Source organism: Lepisosteus oculatus, chromosome 15 (genome assembly GCF_040954835.1).
Source record: "Lepisosteus oculatus isolate fLepOcu1 chromosome 15, fLepOcu1.hap2, whole genome shotgun sequence".
In the NCBI taxonomy this organism is placed as follows: Eukaryota; Metazoa; Chordata; class Actinopteri; order Semionotiformes; family Lepisosteidae; genus Lepisosteus; species Lepisosteus oculatus.
Window position 1 is genome coordinate 16,671,858 of NC_090710.1, and position 19,827 is coordinate 16,691,684.

The 19,827-nt window shown below is 37.6% G+C and overlaps 1 protein-coding gene across 10 annotated transcripts in view; it reads right to left on the reverse strand.

Moving 5' to 3' along the window:
- Positions 1 to 6,428: 6,428 nt before the first annotated feature.
- The window catches only part of dgkh (diacylglycerol kinase, eta), a 98,963-nt gene continuing 85,564 nt past the window's right edge, over positions 6,429 to 19,827 (reverse strand). For 9 of the 10 annotated variants that reach the window (XM_069178752.1, XM_015363907.2, XM_015363909.2 and 6 more), the window contains 3 exons: positions 19,603 to 19,711; positions 14,221 to 14,351; positions 6,429 to 11,474 (listed from right to left, as the gene is read on the reverse strand). In XM_069178752.1, coding sequence (XP_069034853.1) covers positions 11,388 to 11,474; positions 14,221 to 14,351; positions 19,603 to 19,711 — 327 coding nt within the window. In that variant the 3' untranslated portion in view covers positions 6,429 to 11,387. The remainder of the gene's footprint in view (positions 11,475 to 14,220; positions 14,352 to 19,602; positions 19,712 to 19,827) is intronic. The other variant, XM_015363910.2, reaches the window with a different exon arrangement.

The following is a 19,827-nucleotide window of genomic DNA, read 5'->3' on the forward strand; positions in this document are numbered from 1 at the left end:
ATATATTAATAAATATTTCTGAATGTTACTATAGCATTAAAAAAATAACATTTTTGGTGACCACCATGTGAAGTGATTGATGCACAGTAGCATTAAAATGTATTCATATCAGGATAAACTGTAACTAAAAGTTTAATAAAGGAAATGCAGGTGTAAATTATGTTTTTTTAAATGTTACGGAATTTACTGTATCACATCAAAGAATACTGAATATATCAAAAGCATAAGTGTAACAAATAACTACATACCATGAGAGTCATTAAAATTCTGGAATTTCTAAGTTTCAATAAGAATTATATGCATTTTTATGCCTCAGTATATAATATATCATTAATTCATATGCAAATAATTTGATTACAGTCTGGAATGGCGAGACTAGAAATTAGTATGTGTAGTCTTGAACAGAGAAGACTACTGTATGATGGCACCCGATACAAAGCTTCTGGATTCCCACTGGACGTTGGATGCAAGCAGAGGATGTGTTCTGTGGGGACACAGAAGGTAAAGAAGAGGTGCTTCTGTACACAAAGGATTGTGGGAGTGTGGAACAAGTCATGTTGTTGAAACTGATACCATAGCTTCCTTCAAGACACACCTGGATGATATAATGGGATCCTATAAGTACTAAAGGCCAAATGCCTTCCTCTCATTTGTAATTTTTCTGACTGTATGTTCTTACCTGCATCAAGCCAATATTGGAAAGACCCTTCCTGGCGTTCTCTTAAGTTGTGGCAATGTGGAGTCTACCCTGGTAGCAGAAGAGGTACAAGGCGGGACTACATCCTGTTCATCGCACGCACAAGGAGACAATAATAATTGAAATAAATGTGTTGATGTAAAACAAGTGCATATTTCACTTATTATATAGATATTTTTTTGAACATCTAAATAATCAAATTTGCACCTCAGATATCTTTAAGATTAGTTTTAGAATATGGAGGATAAGTTTAGCTCTAGAGCAAAACACTTTGAAAACGGCCTAGCTATGAATTTGGGTATCAGCAGAAGCCACCAATCTGTCATATTAAATTCCTCTGTGCCATCCTGACAGACAGTTACAACATAGGATTTATATTAAATTTACAACTATGTCACAGCAGTGTTTCGCTCCAGACTGAATGGCTGTGCTGTCAGTCCAGTAGTCTCAGAGGATAATGGATTAATAAAGTGGTCCTTTGAAAGTGCAGTCTATAATTCCAGTCCTGCTGAGGGGTAATGAGAGAGAACAAAGGCACTAAGTCACGCATAAAAGCTTGGCTGAATTACATGTGTTGTAAACTTCTAGCTCAACGTTAAATTTTCTTTATGGGACTGTATATTATCAGAGGCTGATAAAGAAAAGAAAGTTCTTCCGATCTACACAAGGTTGGAATGATTAAGGAAACATTGGTGTCTGACAAAAGTCCTTTCGCTGCTGTTTAACCAGCTGCAGAAGGCCTTTGTCTGAAATTATTTTTTAATCATTTAAGCCTTCAATATGACATAGAACTACCTTTCTCTATCAATCATTTATACTGTATATACAATGTGGCTTAACCTACCCTATCTCTCTAGATTGGGACACCAGCAGAGGTTAGTGTGGGCGTTAAAAGCCACAGTGAATTATGGGTATAACTGGTATACCCCTGAAACTCTTAAGGCTGTCAAATTTTGCTCCAACATCTTGCACGGCCTAAGAGATAGATAAGAATTGTGTATGAATATTCATTTGGTCTTCGTTGAATTTGGTCTTCGTTGAATCAGCAGTGCTACAGGAGACGGGACTGTAGTAAGATTTTTCATTTAGTTTTGTGGTAAGAGGAGCTGGAATGAGAAATCGTAACACAATGAACACAACTTGTTTCATTGTTAACCCATGTGCAGTATTTGCTCTCACTTGGCGTGACTATAGAGTAATCCGAGTAAATGTCTCTGTGAGGGACACCGCAGTGATGTATGAATTGGCGACTTGAACCCATAGCCTTTTGCCCCAGCGGGAACACGAGAGGGGAGATCACACGTATTGGAGCCTCCCTTTGTGAGATGAAAAACTGCACGAGCACAGACTACAGCTGAGAAGAACAGTCCTAACACGCAACCTGCAACCCTTCCTGGCTGCCTGAGATTTTCATCACATGGGTTCACTGGGCACACTGGGAAATGGATGACACAGTTGTTGTAAATACCACACCTTGAAGGCGATTGCTGTGTTATATTGTAATATGTTGCTTTCCCTTTTGTATAACACTGTGACTTTGAACTACAGGATATTGTGCATTCAATTTTCAGTGTAGTTTAATGTACTGTATTTTGGTGAATATTTCCGTCTTCATTACAGTACATATCTTTTGGAAAATGATTCAGTCAGCATATTTTATTTACTGTACAAATCCAAAAGCATGAGATAAGAAGTTTCAGGGTGAACAAAGTTTCTGCTCTCTGCCAATAATTTGTTATTATTTTAGTTGTATGTTGGACGACACGATGGTGCTGTGGTTAACATTGATGCCTTGCTGCGCAGGGCCCCTTGGTTCAGTTCTGGATGCGGGATGTTATCTGTATGGAGTTTGCATGGGTTTTCTCCGGTTTCTCCCCACTGATAGCTGGTGTGTGGGGAGCGTACTGGTGCACTGCCTGCCATCGCATCATCCAGGTGGGGCTGCACACTGGTGGTGGTGGAGGGGAGTCCCCATTACCTGTAAAGCGCTTTTAGTGGTGTGTCCAGAAGAGTGTTACAGAAGTGGAAGGAATTATTATTATGATTATGAAATGGGATATCTGTCAAAATAGCATATATTTCTAAGTTCATGATGCTCACATTTATTCATACCTTGCAATCAGTGGATAGGTTCTCAAGCCTCTTATGAGGGATATTCTTACAGATTACACAACTCGATCTTGTGATCTGCTTTCTTCAGCTCATAAACATTCTGCAGGAGCCTATAGTAACTATTCAAAAACACTGAGTGTTTTACTCTCATAACCACCTGATCCCTTCTTTTGAAATATTTTATTGCCCTTTTTAATACTGCAATATATTAAGGCACATTAATTTGCTATGATGGGTTTACAGCTCACATTGTCAGTGTATAACTGTACTAAATAAGAAATACTCTTCTGTTTTTCTGCAGCCTTATAATGCTTACAATTCCAAATTTCGAGGATTTTACTATTTTTACGATAGGATTTTACAATCTTACTATTATATCTTCCTTTCTATACACATGTGTCCATATACTGATTTTAAACCAAGCTCAATTTCTGTTTGGGAAAAGGCACTGGGATTAATTGAAATTATGTGTTTTAAAAATACTTAATGTTTCCTATAGAAGGATGGAACTAGCTGAAAAATAAGATTGAAATTACATTAATACTTAAGTATTATATAAATTTGCATAAATCACTTTTGGGGAATTTATATATTTCATTATTATAGCCTCTGGCTCTAATATCCTTTTATTTTAATTAAATTAAGACCAAATGTTCAGACAGTAGGTGGAATTTAATGTTATTTTTACCACCTGTAATATAAATTAAAACAAATGTCTTTCAGAAACTCTAAAACGTGTACACAAAGATTTATCTCACTCCCCTAATTTTTGTGGTTTTCTTTCAAGAAAAAGCAGGTGTCCATTTAAAACAGCTGCAAAGGCTTTATGAACATGGCCTGGGGTGTTTTGACATTTGAAGAGAGTAAATACAACACATCATGAATGCATTCAGTTTTATTTAGGTAGGAAGATCTTAACTGGTAGCCTTTACTTTAAGGCATTTCAAAATGTACAACAAAATTGAACCACTGATTTCAGCAGAATACAAAAATACACATCTCAGTGACTTCCATACAGTAATAAATAGGTATTAATCATGCATTCTACAATAAAAAAGGCACAGAAAACAGTCACTTAGTAGTCATAAAAATTACTACCTAACAAGGTCACCCAAATATCTATACAAGTAACTGTAACATTATATTCCAAAGGTGAAAACACAAACATTTTTTTCTTAAACCTTATGCAATAAATACTCAAATATTGTATTTATATTAAAAATAAAACTGTGCCATTGTAAACAGTATGTAAACAAATTAAAATCATTTCTCCTTAACATTAGTAAAACCAAGTCACAAATACCTTATCCTGCTCTGTAAATAGACAAATTGGTTGGTTGTGATACCAGGCAGTTTAAAGCTTCACATATTTACACAGCTGGAACACTCATTAAGCTCTATGCTGTAAGTGGACCAAGCACCCTTATAAAATATATTGCAGTATTTATGCTGCACGGGTTGTGCATTCTTTTGTGTGATTCCAAGGAGTATCTTAATAAAGCAATATAGACTAGTTGTGATATGGACTGTAGTATGTGGTACAGCGCTACTACAAAGAGGGTTCCTGCATTAGAACTTGCACTAACTAGGTGCAGTATATTTTTGTAAGGGCAGTCAACAGCACATTTACAAAACAAAAGACATTTAAAAAAACAACAACTGACTTTTGGTGATTTAAGGCTTAGTCAGAGAATTCAGAGAGGCATTTTTTTTGTAAATTATACAGTATGTGTTCAGAACCGCCTGTGTGCCTCTCTCTCGGTGAAACGAAAAATCTAAAGGGGGACAAAATATTTCCTGTGCGGGGTCACAGACTTCTTCAGTGCTACAGTTTCAGTGTTAGTCTGCTGCTAGTAGAAATCACAGTCAGGGAAAATATGAAGATGCTAGACTTCTAGATTACGGTAAAATAATTATACAAGACCAATTTAAATTTTTGCAGACTCAACCTCAACTGCACATTTGGTACTGTCTGGATTCTACATTTATATGCGTGAAGCATTTCATTCTATTACAGCCAAACTTTGTTGTCTAAAATTTGCATAATGTTTTGTTGAGAAATATTGACAAGGGTCACCTACAGTATTATTAAGTAATCCAGAAAGTGATAAAGGGACAGCTCCACCTTGAAACCTCTGAAGAATGCACATGTGGGAATAAAGTCATTGGCAGCTGGGACAAATACTCGTCCTTTTTCAGTAACAGGATGCTGAAGGGAATACCTTGCACAGCTGGAACAAGGACTACAGTAGGAGCTCCACCATCTCAACCATTTCTTGATCTTGGGACACTGAACACAAGTGTGCAGACAATATTATTCAACTGTTTTAAATATTATTTAACTGTGTTTGCTGTTTGCCTGTTCAATATTGTCATGTGACAGTCTCAATCAACCACTGCATTTTTTTAAATCCATCGGTGCAAGGACACCACCAGCAAGTGCACATTCTGCACATCACTGTCTCCATTGCATAAGTTGGCAGTATACTAGACTCCCATTTTGTTTTTGTTAGTCGAACCAATCTGCATTATGATTCAGAAACACATTAAATGGTTTCTGCATTTCTTGTTTTTAAAGCTCTCTTGTTTTACTCTCTGCTGAGTTTGAAAAAAAAAACACAACTATTTCAGATTTCCCTAGTTTTCATGAGAAAACATCTATGACCGTCTTTTTGTTTTCATCTTTGGTTAGGAGTCCTACAGTGCACAGGAAGAGATCAAGTTAACTTCCTAAAAGGGTACAAGAAAAGTGAGATGAACTGCCCTCTTTTTCTAAAATACTGTAAAATCCTGTAAAGGAATACTCAGGAAGAAACAATAAAATACTATGTTTTCTTGCTGTCCTCACCTAAAACATTATTTTTTTATCTCAGTCCCATGTAGTGGAAAACAGATGTATCCGCCCACTCCAAAGCCAATAAATAATATAGATAATTAAACATTTCTTTCAAATTAATACAGAGAGGCAGCACTTACTGTACGAGCTGCAACCTTTCATTTAAACAGAATTATTGACTTTTTAATTTAAAAGCTAGGCGATCCATAAAAAGGACTGGTTTATCACTGTTACCAGACAGTTAGAAAGTTAATTTCACCTATTTAACAATTAATTACCATTTTTAGTCTGGGTAGCACTGTAGAGTGTTAAATGGGGGCAAGATAACATTCTCTAAAGAGAGATACAATGTTTGTTGCAGTACACATGTCAGAATAAAATGTTTATGTTCTACTTTGAACATAGAGTAAGATAAGAACAGAAACAAACTGAATAACCTTTTTAGTGGTCTAAAAAGTACAGTCACAAGCACTGTACTTTTTAGACCACTCTGAATGATTATATATGATTCTTCTTGACATATTTCCAGGTGTTTAAAAGCTGTTACAGGAGTAACAGAAGTGCCCAACAGTGAAATGAAGCTGCACAACAATTCCATGTTTTTGACATTACTTGAAATTGAAAGTAGTAGCAGTTCATTGGAACAACAGGTTTATTCCATGCTGAAAAAAAGAATAAAGAAAACACAACGTTTCGGCCGTGGAGCTCTTTTCAGGTCTGAGAAAGGTTCAGGTTTCTCACACCTGAAGAAGGCTCCACTGCCGAAACATTGTGTTTTCTTTTTTCTTTTTTTCAGCATGGAATAAATCTATTACTTGTTCCTTTGCACCCTACACATCCTGACGTAGCTACCCACCTGTAGTAGTTCATTGTTTTGTTTCTATTAAAAAAAAAATGGTATGGTAACAAAGTCACAAAAGTTGCTTTTTTGGTTCCTTTCAAAATATTCAAAAAGTAAATCTTGCAAATGCAATTTAGGTCCAGTGGACTGAAAACCATGTGACCCAAATATAAAATTTCTAAACTACTGGGAAGGGATTTAGAGTACATTCCATGCAAATGCATTTGCTCTTAGAATTTCAATCCATATCGTCTGATCCAGCTATCCATTTTCTAACCACTTTAACCTGGGAGCCGGAGCCTATCCCAGCTTGCAATGGGCGCAAGTCAGGATACACCATGGATGTGACGCCAGCCCATCACAGAGAACACACAGACACCGACACACACACCAGGGCCTACTGGTACTGTACTGTATGTCTTTGGATTCTGGGCGGAAACCAGAGCACACAGAGCAAACCCCAGCTAAAACAGGGAGAACATATAGACTCCACGCAGACAGCACCCTATGTCCACAATTGGCACTGTGGCACTGTGGCTAAGTATCTGCGCCTATGGCTGGAAGGTTGCCAGTTGCCGGCAGAGGAATCCTACTCCGTTTGGCCCCTGAGCAAGGCCCTTAACCCCAGCTGCTCCAGGGGTGCTGATAAATGGCTGACCCTGCACTCTGACCCCAAGCTTCTCTCCCCGTCTGTGTGTCTGTGTGTCTCATGGAGAGCAAGCTGGGGGGGAATGCGAAAAGACAAATTGTATTTGGCTAATAAAGGGATCTTATCTTATCTTACGTATGTTACGAAATAAAGAAAAAATAGAAATGATAAATGTGTATTAGTTTGTCTTTTCCCAGGATAAGCAAAACCCCAAAATAATTATTTAAGTTTTAAAAACAGAAAACTTCAGAACAAACCTTGACAGATGTTTTGCATGAGAATAAAAGAAACATATTTTAAACTGTGACTAGGCCTGGGGAAAGCCTCCATTTTTAAACGGTGTTTACATTTTTTAATTTCAAGCAAGGTTAGAAAAACTGAACTGATAATATTACACCTACTGTACCACAATACATTTTTTGGGACCTTCCACAATAGAGGAAGAACATTTTACTTGAAACCTTTAACTCACATTTGCTTAACTCTAGGTCCTATACATGTGCCAGTGTGTGTGCCAGGGGAAAAAAATTAAGACATTTTGAAAAAAGTAAAAAATAAATGCTTGTCCCAGTGAAGCATTTTGTAACTTTTCAAACCACATCTGTCTTTCTTTCTAGCAGCAAAACCAGAAGGAATGCTCAGTCAATTTGTAAGCTAATTTAGAACAGATTAAATCTTTATAAACTAGAGTTTTAAAAAACTATAAATACTGATTAAAAATAGCAAATCCCACAATTATTCACACTTCACTTATCATAAATATATACCAAACACAGGTTTTACTCTCACAAGTATTAAAATAACCTAGACTACTGGTTACCTTATCTGTAATATAGAATTTGTTTTTACAAGTTGGAGAATAATACTTGATAGAGGTACTAGTATAGGTAACATCATGATTGTGGTAAACATTATTAGTGCAACAGATTGCATTATAGATTAATATCAAAACAGGCCGGAATGAAAGCATCATATATGAATGCATCACACGCCTCATTTCCTTCCAAGGGATATGATTTTCATCTTGAAAGCATAACTAAACTGCAAATCAGAATGAGGAGAACCATCTCTCCAATGGGTTTAATGTAAATTATATAGTACTGTATGTGTTCTAGCTTAAAACAATATATCCGGAATCTTTGTGAATTTATTTCTCTTCTCTTCCTAGCACCTTGATGTTGGCTCTAGTAAGAAATACCTTATTTCTTACCAGTCTGGAATTGAAGATTGGTGTCCTTAAATAGAGGTGTATGGTCTCAAAGCTCGTTATCTGAGCCAGTCAAGATAAGCAGGCCCAGCCTGTAGCTACTGTATGCTACACCTTCCAATTACTGTAAATGAAATGTTCAGTATCCACATATCTGTAAGCTGCCATTTTAAATGCATGCAGAAGAGGTAAGGGCCTAAAATTCTCATAATTCCAGCCACTTGGTATGTGCAACAACATGTTTTTTATTCTGATATTTAGTTATTCATCAAAGAGATTTCGGCCCAGATCAAAACCCTTCCTTGTCTCACCTGCCAAACATAAATAACATATACCCAGTTATGAATCGTGTTTGTTTTTTTTACTGGGTAGAAAGAAGAAACCCTTAGCAATTAAAAGGCCACCATCTAGCACAGAGTTGTAATTTACAACTGGTGAGAGCATCACTGTTCTGATTCATACCTCAGTCTCATTCTTAATTCCCAGACTAGCCTAAACATACTTTCCATTTTAAAGTGGGTAAAGAAAACTAAGCAGCTGTCTGCATTGGAAGTGTTATAGTTCAGACAGCTCCATTTGCTAACAACTATTCTCCACTCATCTGCCCAGTGTGTATATACCAGAGAAATCTGAAACTGAACAAGACACAGAAAATCATTGTACAGACATACGATTGTGGCTACAGCAAGAAGTTGTCTTTCTCTTAGATTTGCACTTCAATGTGCTGCATATAAGGTATGTAGGGTCTCAAGCATAAAGTAGTAGGCATTATGCTCCTTATAATACATGAAATGAATCATTCTTTTGATGGATTTACAGTGTGTGAGTTCTGCGCCCCCTACAGGAATCAGGAATTTATAGCACTTCCATTTCAAAGGTACAGCAGTTCATCACCACAATGAATCGATATAAATCAAGTTCCGTGAAAGGGGAAATGTATCACTAAAGGACCTGCGACACTCTGTCACAGTCCATGAAATGACTGCATTTACTAAAAAACAACATGTCAATCTTCTGTGAAAGATTGTGGTGACAATATGATGGACACATGGACCCTTTTCACATTTGGCAAACATTTAAGGAAGCATAGTTCAACAGGATAATCAACAGAATTATGGAAGTGTTTCTGGATAAATTAATCATTTTCTAATGGTTCACCATTTATCTATAAAGAGAGGAACAGGAAAATCGCTTTTTGCTACAAATGAAAAATTAAATTATACCTTTTAAAAAAGTTAAAATAAATAGAATATTGCACCTTTATCAGCATATAAATTTAACACACAGAATAAATCCCTAAAATTGCCATTTCTAACTTAAAATGCGCTCTGGTGCAGTGAGCGTTAATACATCAAATACTAAAAAAGCTTTTAAATAACAACTTTACCAATATACATTTTCATTGCATTATGTGATAAAACCTTAGCATCATACAATATGCCCTGCAATGCTTAAACCTACTTTTAGTTAGTACAGTGAGTCTTATAAATGTGCTAGCTTAAGTTACACTGCATGCTCCAACAACAAAGCAGCACTTAAAAGTGTGTCGCAGCTCAACTGCATAATTTCTGTAATTTAACCAACATACAGAATATACTTATTATGTACTTATATATTATATTAGAAATGTTTGAGATTAGTGCATAAGCTACCACATTGCAGTTAATTTAGCAACAGACTGAACTGTGTGTCTATGATGTTTGTTTTAAGTACAACAGAAAAAATACAACTTGAAGGTGCAAACATTATTCATCCACTAAATTCTTTCAAAGACTATTCTAACACTATTACTATTTCAGCATTGGCAATAGGTGCCTGAGTATTTCCTCATGAAACAGTAAATTGTTAATATCTTTAACTCTTTTGAACAGTCCTTCATCTTTTGGCTTTAATTTCAGTTGTAAAATGTCCTCTGTTTAAGGGATTAGTTCTCTCATTTAGTGGAAGATTTAGGGACTTTAGATCTAATGTGAGTTTTGAGAACAATTGACATTCTAATGTCAATGCGAGGAAGGAATCAACTCTAAATACACTGAAATGTAAAAGAACATTTCACTTTGGTACTGGTTTTCACAGTTACAAAATATTGTGAAAAAGAAATCATTCGACTGACAGTGTCCTTCCGGGTTCTGAAATGTTCTGGGCAAAGTTATTGTTTAAAAAAAAGTATGGCAATCTGTGAAACGTGCTATACAATAACTACCCTTCAGGATATGGCACAGATGCTACAGTTCGCACAATTCCTTAACACAGAGTAGGTTCATGCAAGAATAGAAAAAGGCTACTTTAGAGCAAAGAGATACTTCAGTAGTAAATTACAGGATATTAAATCGATATAAAACTTGTTCAAGTGTTCTTCTTGTACATAAAAAATCAAACATTTATCATGCAGTAAAAGATATACCAAATTAAGCAGGCACACCATGCATTGTTATTTCACCGCTTCTGAACCTTTTCACTATTTTGGTCACTAATCTATCTTTTCTGTTTCCTCCACCACAGTTTGAATAAAGATAAACCACTGGTCACCTTACCATTGTACAATGTAAACAAGTTATACCTAAAATGTTGCATCACATTACCAAAAGCTAGCGGTCTACTGTAAAGTGATATGTTGACTTGCTATAATGAAGCCATATGCAAAATTGATGACGCTGTCTTTATGGAAGTCCTATGTTTTGCTACCTCTTGTGTGTCTGTGGTAATGCAGCCTCTGCTTTTTTACCAACAGTTGCATACCTGTTTGTGCCATACATGAAGAACATTAAAATGGCTTTTAAAAAAGATTGACAACCTCCAACATCATTACGTCTCTCGAGTCCTTGCTTGCTTTTTGGCACAGACTTTGAAATCCTTTAAGCAGAGTGCAGTCATTCCTTTTAGCAAAAGATTAACTATCAAAACAACTTTCTTCCCCCTCTTACTCCTCCCAGTCTCTGTACCAGGCTCTCGGACTATGTTACCCCTTAAGTTAGGGGCTCCTCAAAGTTGTGTGCGCGAAACACTCAGAAGCTGGCCTCCGTTACGCCGGTTGGCCCTGGTACGTCACAGCTCCAACAGGGTGTTCTTTGCGAGTTCTTTAATTCCCTGAAGAATTCGCTTCATGTGTCCCACCTTCGTTATCCCCAGGTCCTAGGGTTACAACAAAAACAAAGGCTGAATCAGACGGGGACCACTTGTGATTTTGAGTCAAAGTCCCCAGAAAAGAGATATTGGATGCGAGATGATGATGTGATTCCAGTCTAGACGGCTCAGTGTCGTCGGACAGCTTCCTGCAGCAAAGTGACATCTTTCAGAGTCGTAAAACATCCAAAACATATCAACAAATACAGCTAAATTATGGTAATTTGTCGCTGGATTTTTTCACTCTACTGCAGAATGCCTCTGAAGGAAACAGGGTGAAAGTGATGAGCTCAGAAAGGAATGCAGGGCTAGTGACAGACCAGGACTTTACCTTTAAACTTAAGCAGTTTCTCTCCTGTCAGAACATACAGGTAAACTAATTACATTCCAGCTCTCAGTAGCTTACAAAAAATCTGCCCATTTTGAGAAAACAGGCAACCAGGACAAAGCAGGAAAAGGGTTTCAAACTATTTTGAAAATCTAGGGGCGTGTCTCAATGAGTAATGAGTAACAGATACGAACAACTCTAGAAGACAGGTGTAGTAAACACTGCTAAGACTAAAACGGTAAAACGTGCATCGCAGTATACAGAAAGAGAATTTAAAAGAACTGGACTACACAACGTTATAGTTTGGAAATCATATCCCATAAATGTGCTACACTACTAAAATATGAAAAAGAAAGTCTGTAGTTATACAGGTTCAGGATGTTGCTTAAATCACCCGGAGTTGCAACATAAAAAAGGTGACCGTTTTCAGCTTCCTCTTTAAACTTTGCAAAAATGAGGGAGAGTGCCATTGGAAAGGTAGCAACAGAGATATTTTGGTTAATAAGCTTGATTTTGACCATGTCCTAGTGAGCAAAATGCTGTATCAAAAAAGAAGCTTTAAATGTGTCATGGGGAACAAGAAATACTTCTTTTTGAAACCCAGATTCAAAATAGTATTGATAACAGTCTACTGTTGGAATATTTAGTGGAGAAGGGTACTTTTAGCTTTATAACATAAAGAACAGTTCGGTTATTTTACACACATCACATACAGTACATGTACTGTATACATGCAATACATAACGTCAGTGAATATATACAGTATATAGGGGGAACTATGTTAACTGGCTCTTTAAGCACAATAACACATTGTAAGAGTAGTCTTCTGCAAGATAAAGCAATGTACAACAGAAATTTTAGATAATTTTTATCCAATTTTGAAATTCCCTCCAAAAAATCAGACTGCTGAAGGTAGAAAATATTAAATTAATCAACTGAAGACAACAAAGACAGCCCAAGAAAAATGGTAATCCAATGAAAATTAATGATGAAGACACATGTGTGAAACAATGGCGACAGAGTGATAATAACTGGCACAGTCCAAGATAAGGCTCAGATACAATACATATATTGTTGTGTTCTAGTAACTACATTGTCCTTATCTTTCACAACATGGGGATTGATATTGCTTTTGGAGGAATGAACAAATTGTTCCTCTCTTCCCTGAATGTAACTATACAGTTCTCAGCACCTCTGTAAAGTGTGTCTGAATGCCTTGCTCTTCATTGTGAAATTTCCTTCATGAAATAAAGAGTACAGGAGTCTTCCTACTGAGTGTGTGTTTGGGTATTGGAGACAAATTTGTAAATTATAAGACTTCAGAACCGATAGATCAGAGAATTCCATGGGTTATAAACAAGTTCCACATATAAAAATGAAAAAGTAATGGCTAAACTGCACAAAAAGTGTCCCTGTCATTTACTACATAAATTTAAGAGCGAGCCTAATGCAAGTAAATGAATTAACATATAACCATTGCTAATATTAGACACATCAGCTAAAATTAAAAAAAAAAACATATATATGGGATATACTATGTTTTCACTTGCTTTTATTAGTAGGCTAAGACCAGAAACGTATTTTTTTGGTCAGTCTTGAGATACGAATCACACAAGTCACAGTTACACAATCTCTGGCATATCCTGTCAGGAATTCCAGGAGACGTGCCCAGTTTCCTGTGCTATATGCCCATTGTCCTCTCATTTGAAGATCTGTGTTACTTACAGACATATTGAGTCATTAAACATCCACCTTGGTAAGACTAAAATTTGAACCCGGCCTTGATATGAGTCTTGTTCTTATTGCAAATGTTAAACTGCTATAAAGCTGACACTTTGAAAATAAAGGAAATTAAATATATGTGTCCTGTTACTCACATCTGATAACAGTGGCCACTAGCTAAAGGCTTCTCTTCAAACACCTACCACCATGCATTTTAATACCTTGTTTTTTAGCATTTTTGCTGTTGGTGTCAAATACCTAGAATCCACACTTAAGCACTGCCTCCTATGTTGCCAAATCTTATTTTGACTGTGAAACAGACACTGTTAATAATTTCCCACTATCATTGTTATTCATACATTTGGCTGATCCAATGTAGTTATCCAATGTTACTCCAGTCAATTGACATCTCAATGAAATATTTTTAAGAGCATAATTTAGCCTTGTCTGTCTCTGCTTTCTAGGAGCTGAAAACGCTGTACAAAATAAAAAAAGGGCTTACAGAATGAGCACACATTGTTAGTAAATTAGTTCTGTTCTCAAACAACGTTTGCACAGAGAAAGCCAAGCAGTGCAGCACACAACAGCAGAGAGGGGCAGAGGCAGAAAAGACAGAGAGCAGAGAAAAGAATGCGTGAGAAGAAGGGAAAGAAGAGCTTTTTTTTTTTAAGTTTCCAAGGATAGAGTTAGGCACAAAGGGAATACCTTCAGGTCGCGCCTTTCCAGGTGCAACAGCTCAGAGCCTCGGATGTCATGGCGGATGAAGATTTCTTTGTACTCTCCCAAGCTGAGCAGATCCAGCCAAGCAGCCACTTCGTCAGTGCCCCACCTTTGAACTACCAAAGTTAAGAGCAAAAGCCCCTTAATTTCTACGAGCTCAAATGCATCACGAAGCAAACAGGGTCAGGCCAAAGAGAGGAAAACAAACAGGGCAGAGGAATTGCTGCAGCAGATAGCGAGAGACGGGTTAAGAGGTATACAGTTTCCGGTCAATAGACACCAGGTCTCAGAGGTTTCACATGCAGGTTGTTTAGTAGGACTTCCACCATTGACACAGGACATAGGAAAGAGGATAGGTGAAGTCTGTGCAACCTAAGTCTGAGCAACCGTTTATTTATTGACAAAATGTTCTGGGCACTAATTTCAAAAGGAATGTGTCGTTCTCTACTCCAATACCCTGTATTCATGTGCTGCTACACAAGCTCTCAGAGGGGTCCAGTAGGGTTACTGTTGCCACTACTTCTATAATAACCTGCCTATAAGTTTACTGAGCAAGTTATAAATACTTGACCAGAATGTTATTTGCTTTTAATTCCCACATAAACTCATGGATATGTACTCCAGAGAATTTGAAGTCTCAAATTGGGGGATAGCACTGAATACCACTTTCCTATGTGATATATATGTCATGATGTACATATACCACATAGAAAAACATAGCTAACCTCTATAAACAGACTGAAATAACATGGGGTTTTGAATGTAAATTTGGTCTAGCCAATTGTTTTTGTTACATGCACCCGATTTCAATTAGCCAGTTAGGGGTTTTTCACCTCTTGACTCGCAGCTATGAACCCAGTGACCGCACACGGGGGGAGAAACGAACGAGGGAGATCAGACCGAATCCTCTGACCCGCCCACTGTCCAGCCACTTGTCCTTTTCATGTCACAAGACTACAGAGAGAAAGCCCTAGCCAGCCTGCTCCGGCCCCACTGTCAGCAGTAGAACCCGTGAACGTATAGTACATTTCCATCTGCCAGCGCCTTGATCCGCGGAATTTGTTTTTCTTTTTCGTTTTTTAAGGTTGACTTGAGATTGTGGGCGGCCCGGCGGCGTGGTGGTTGGTGTTGATGTTTTCTCAGTGCTGGGGCCCTGGGTTCAATGTGGGACCTAGGGGCGCTATCTGCGAGGAGTTCATATGTTCTCCCTGTGCTTCCTCTGGGGGCTCTGGTTTCCTCCCACAGTCCAAAGACATGCTGGTAGGTTAACTGTGACCTGATGATGTGAGTGCGTGCAAGTCTGCGTGTGCCCTGTGAGGGACTGGCCTCCCATGCAGGATGTACTGTGTCCCGCCTTGTGCCCACTGCTTGCTGGAACAGGCGGCAGCTCCCTCTTGACCCTGAATTGGAAGAAGTGGTTAGAAAATGGGTGGATGGGCTTGAAATGGTCTTCAGCCCAACTGCAATCTCCTTGTGACTTAGCATATGGATACAGGGTATTGGTTATGAAAATTCTTCCCATGATCTAACAGTGTGGGTTTTTGTTATTTAAAGAAAAGATTTAAGATTTCAAAATAGAAACTTTAGTCTAGACTGGGCATTCCTTTTTGCTTTATGCTCGGAATATCCCATATGGTGTATCTGGCAGCATTTGACATTATTTATGTGATCTGAACAAACTGGATCAACTGTATATTTCAGACCAGCAAACACAGGCCCGGTTGAAGCAGATGTTTTACTTAGTATTTACAAAATACTCCTAAATATCTACAACAACATCACAGGGGAAAGAGTGAGCTTTGAGTTGGAGAATATGGTTTTCATTTGCTTCATTTCAGATCAGCATTGCAGTAGTTCAGATTGTTTGCATTCGGATCAAATTGGCATTAAAATTCTTTCTTTTGCAAGGCCTGAGAAAATCATTCTCCACTGTAGATCAAATGTTGTGCTTAGGAGAGGCTAGAAAAATGTATCCTGTCTTACTGTATTCATTTAAGCTGTTGATTTAGTATTAAGTGGATGTTTTAATGGCCATCCTTTATTCAAATGCTTGAAAGGACTGCATCTAATTCCTGCTCCGTATTTTCACTTTTCTTGATCTAAATGTAATAAAATCCCATTTTTGTAAACTTGGTTTGTGCCTTTTTTGGAGACAAATCGACAGCTGAGTTTTTCTTTCTCTGGGCATAAGACAACATTATGAACAAATAAACTGCACTGGAATGCTCACAAATGGGTAGGCTTGACTGAGAAGGACTGAATGACAAAGAGCATTAACAATCAACCTTGAAAATAAGCAGACATCCATTTATTTCCACCACTGACTGATCTCCTGGGTGTAATTAATCAGAACTGAAAGCTTCATAGTAAATGATATCAGACCAAGCGATTGCTGGGAAGACAGTTTTGTTTGGTAGCTGTCTGTATTTGGTTATCAGCAGCAGGGCTCATATTTTAATCCTCGTTTGACATCCAACAGGTTTTGCAAAAGTAAAACACAGCTTTACCTCATGTCACCTAGTGATGTTGGGGAAAAAAGAACTGTTTGATTTTTTAATAAATTTCAATGCCAATATTGAAATTTTGTTTTGACAATACTTGGATAAATATTATTTAACCAATTAGTTTGAAATGTGTAATATGAAGGTCAGGAAGGCTGACAGCCCTGTAGCCGAGCCCAACATAACTAAGTTGTCTGAGAAGAAGAAAAAGAAAAAAGTAAGATGAGCACAGTTCAGTCACTTTACACATTCAGGAGGCAAAGTCATTACAGACAACATGACGTAGGTATGGAAACATTTCTATTCTGCATTTAACAGAGGAAAGAAAATCCAAACTGATTTTGTTTTTGGAAAGTTTTGAAATTAATTTAGGTTCCTGATCTTACCCCTTCCCCAGCATCCACCCTAGTCCCATGAACCTCAGTCATTACCACAAGCTCCTGGGGTGTTAGATTTTACAGGTTAATTTAAAATTCCCTTTTGGTAACAATAAAAAATACTGAAAATTGTATCTTGTTAGGCAAGTCATTCTGATTTACACAAAATTCAGGGAACAGTCTAGTGAAATGAAATACATCAGAAAGTCCTTTTTAACAAACACTTTCTCATTACACAGTTCTGTGTTTTAAAATACATGTGTTCTTGTCTACATTTTATTAATTTGTGCATCAATTTCTTTTTCAAATTAAAACAACACAACTAAAATTTAATGAAGTGTTTCTCCTGTTCTCTGAGAATTAGAAACTGCAATTAATTTGGATCTTGTTCAAACAAACCACAGTGATACTTCTATGAAATAGCTAATTTTCATGTATGACTGATGAAATCAGTGAACTTTCTTGCCCTTTCCGACTCCTACATCACAATGGAAAAAAAAGACAATGTTGTTCTGAACCATGTTCCCTAAAGGGTTTATATAATCGTGTTTATATAAACATAAGCAAGTAAATATCTTTACTTGCTTTATTTGCATTCTGGAGGGCAATTTGTAATGTGTTTTAAATGTTGAAACTTGTGTCTGTTGCTCCGGAGACAAACATACACTTGATATTCCTCGAAGCATCAAACTGTGTCCTAGACTGTGACCTTGATATGACCGTCTGTTCAGCGGTCAAGCACACAGAGACAGAAAGCAAAGGACTTCTTTATTACAAGTCGTGTCTGCAAATTGATACACTTTTGAAGTCACATTATTGAGTCTGCAAAATTCAATTGTTGGCATCTGTGCTACAGGTTTCAAGCGCACAATGTTTTGGATCATGGCCTGGGACGGTACAGTTAGCATTGCTGCCTCACAGCGCTGGGGTGGGCCCTGGGTTTAATTCCGGACCTGCGGGGCTCTCCGTGTGGAGTTTGTTGGTTCTCCCCATTGTTCGTGTGGGTTTTCTCCGGGTGCTTTGGTTTCAGCCCAAACACATTCTGGTAGGTCAATTTGCCCTGATGCGAGTTAGTGCATCTCTGTGTCTGTGTGTGCCCTGCAATGGACCGGCCTCCTGTCCAGGGTGTATCCTACTTTGTGCCCTTTGCTTGCCAGAATAGGTACCAGCTCCCCTGTGACCCTGTACTGGACAAAGGGATTGGAAAATGGATGGTCGGACATGACTTGGTCCTTTGAAGAACAGCATGTGTGTTAAGAACATTACACAATTATGCTACAAATCAAAAGGAGGCCATTATGTCTGTTTAGCTGTTGGGTAGCTAGTAGCTGAATAACAATCTCATCCAGCTATTTCTTGAAAGCAACATGGTTGGGCATGTTCCACCCATCCATCCATCCATTTTCTAACCCGTTTATCCAGTATAGGGTTGCATGGGAGCCAAGACCTATCCCAGCAGGCAGTGAAATAAAGTACTGTGAGACTCAATCTTCATGAGGAACGTCATGAAAATCCATTTGAAAATCTAAACAAACTAACACACACGTTGAGTGTGTACACATTACTGGGTTTTGCTTCCAGAATGACACTGTCACATTTATATTAATAAATAATTTATGTGTTTCAAATGCTTTAGGAAAACAACAGCATCACATCACAGATTTTGGGTATGCTGACAAGTAAGAAAAGGCATTTAATATTATACTGGCAATTGCTATATGAACCCTTTAAGGTGTAAAAAAAACACCTGATATGCAAAAAAGTAGTAGAAGAAAGGTACATAAAGTGAGGTAATTTATGTGCAATTTATGTGTTTACACAGAATTACATAACTTGATTTTTTTAATTGAATACACAAAATTTGTATGGATTGTAGCATAGTATATAGAGTAATACAATGCTCATTAACGATGTACTGTACTGTGCTATGAGAAGTGCCATAAAAATACAGGTTCTTATTATTACTGTAGGCCTACAGTATGTGGCAGGACTGATTAGTGCCAGGGCACAATGTGCATCCTCTTTGCTTCTCCAAGCTGGAAACCACACACCCACAGAAGGTTTTAAACTGCACTGAGCTAAAACATCACTTAGGTGAATCGGGAGTTCGGCACTCACCATAACCGGCATTCACACCATATAAGCCCTGTTTGGTGTACCAGAAAGGAAAACAAAAGATAGGATACAAGACAAGTCTGGGGATGTGGAATTTCTGCAACCTTAGAGGAAGAACGAATCACATTTTTGCTTTCCTTTCTTTGCATCATGAATACCTTTAATGGCATTTGCGATTATGCTTGGATATGGACACTGCTCTTTGAATGATGCTAATTAACTGTCAGTTGTAACCTGTAATAGTACTGTGGTGTACTGCAATCAAAACTACTTTTATTGGAATATTACTATACAGTTTTGTTTATTCCATTTGTTCTAAAATTTTCCCAGCCTTCTGAAAGTGATTCAAAGTGATTGAGATAGAAAACACTTACCTGACTGAGGGCTGGACTTGTGTCTTTGGGGTTTTTCCTTCTTAAATTTTGGCACTATACGAAACATAGTGCTTCTGCTGTTCCTTTTGCCATATTCCAGTGATTGTTCCTGGGACAACACAGATGAAAATTAAACTCTCAAACACTGAGCTCTGACTCAGTATTTACCCATCATCTATCTACCAACGGTTTCACGAAATCATTCAAATAAAATGACACTCATTC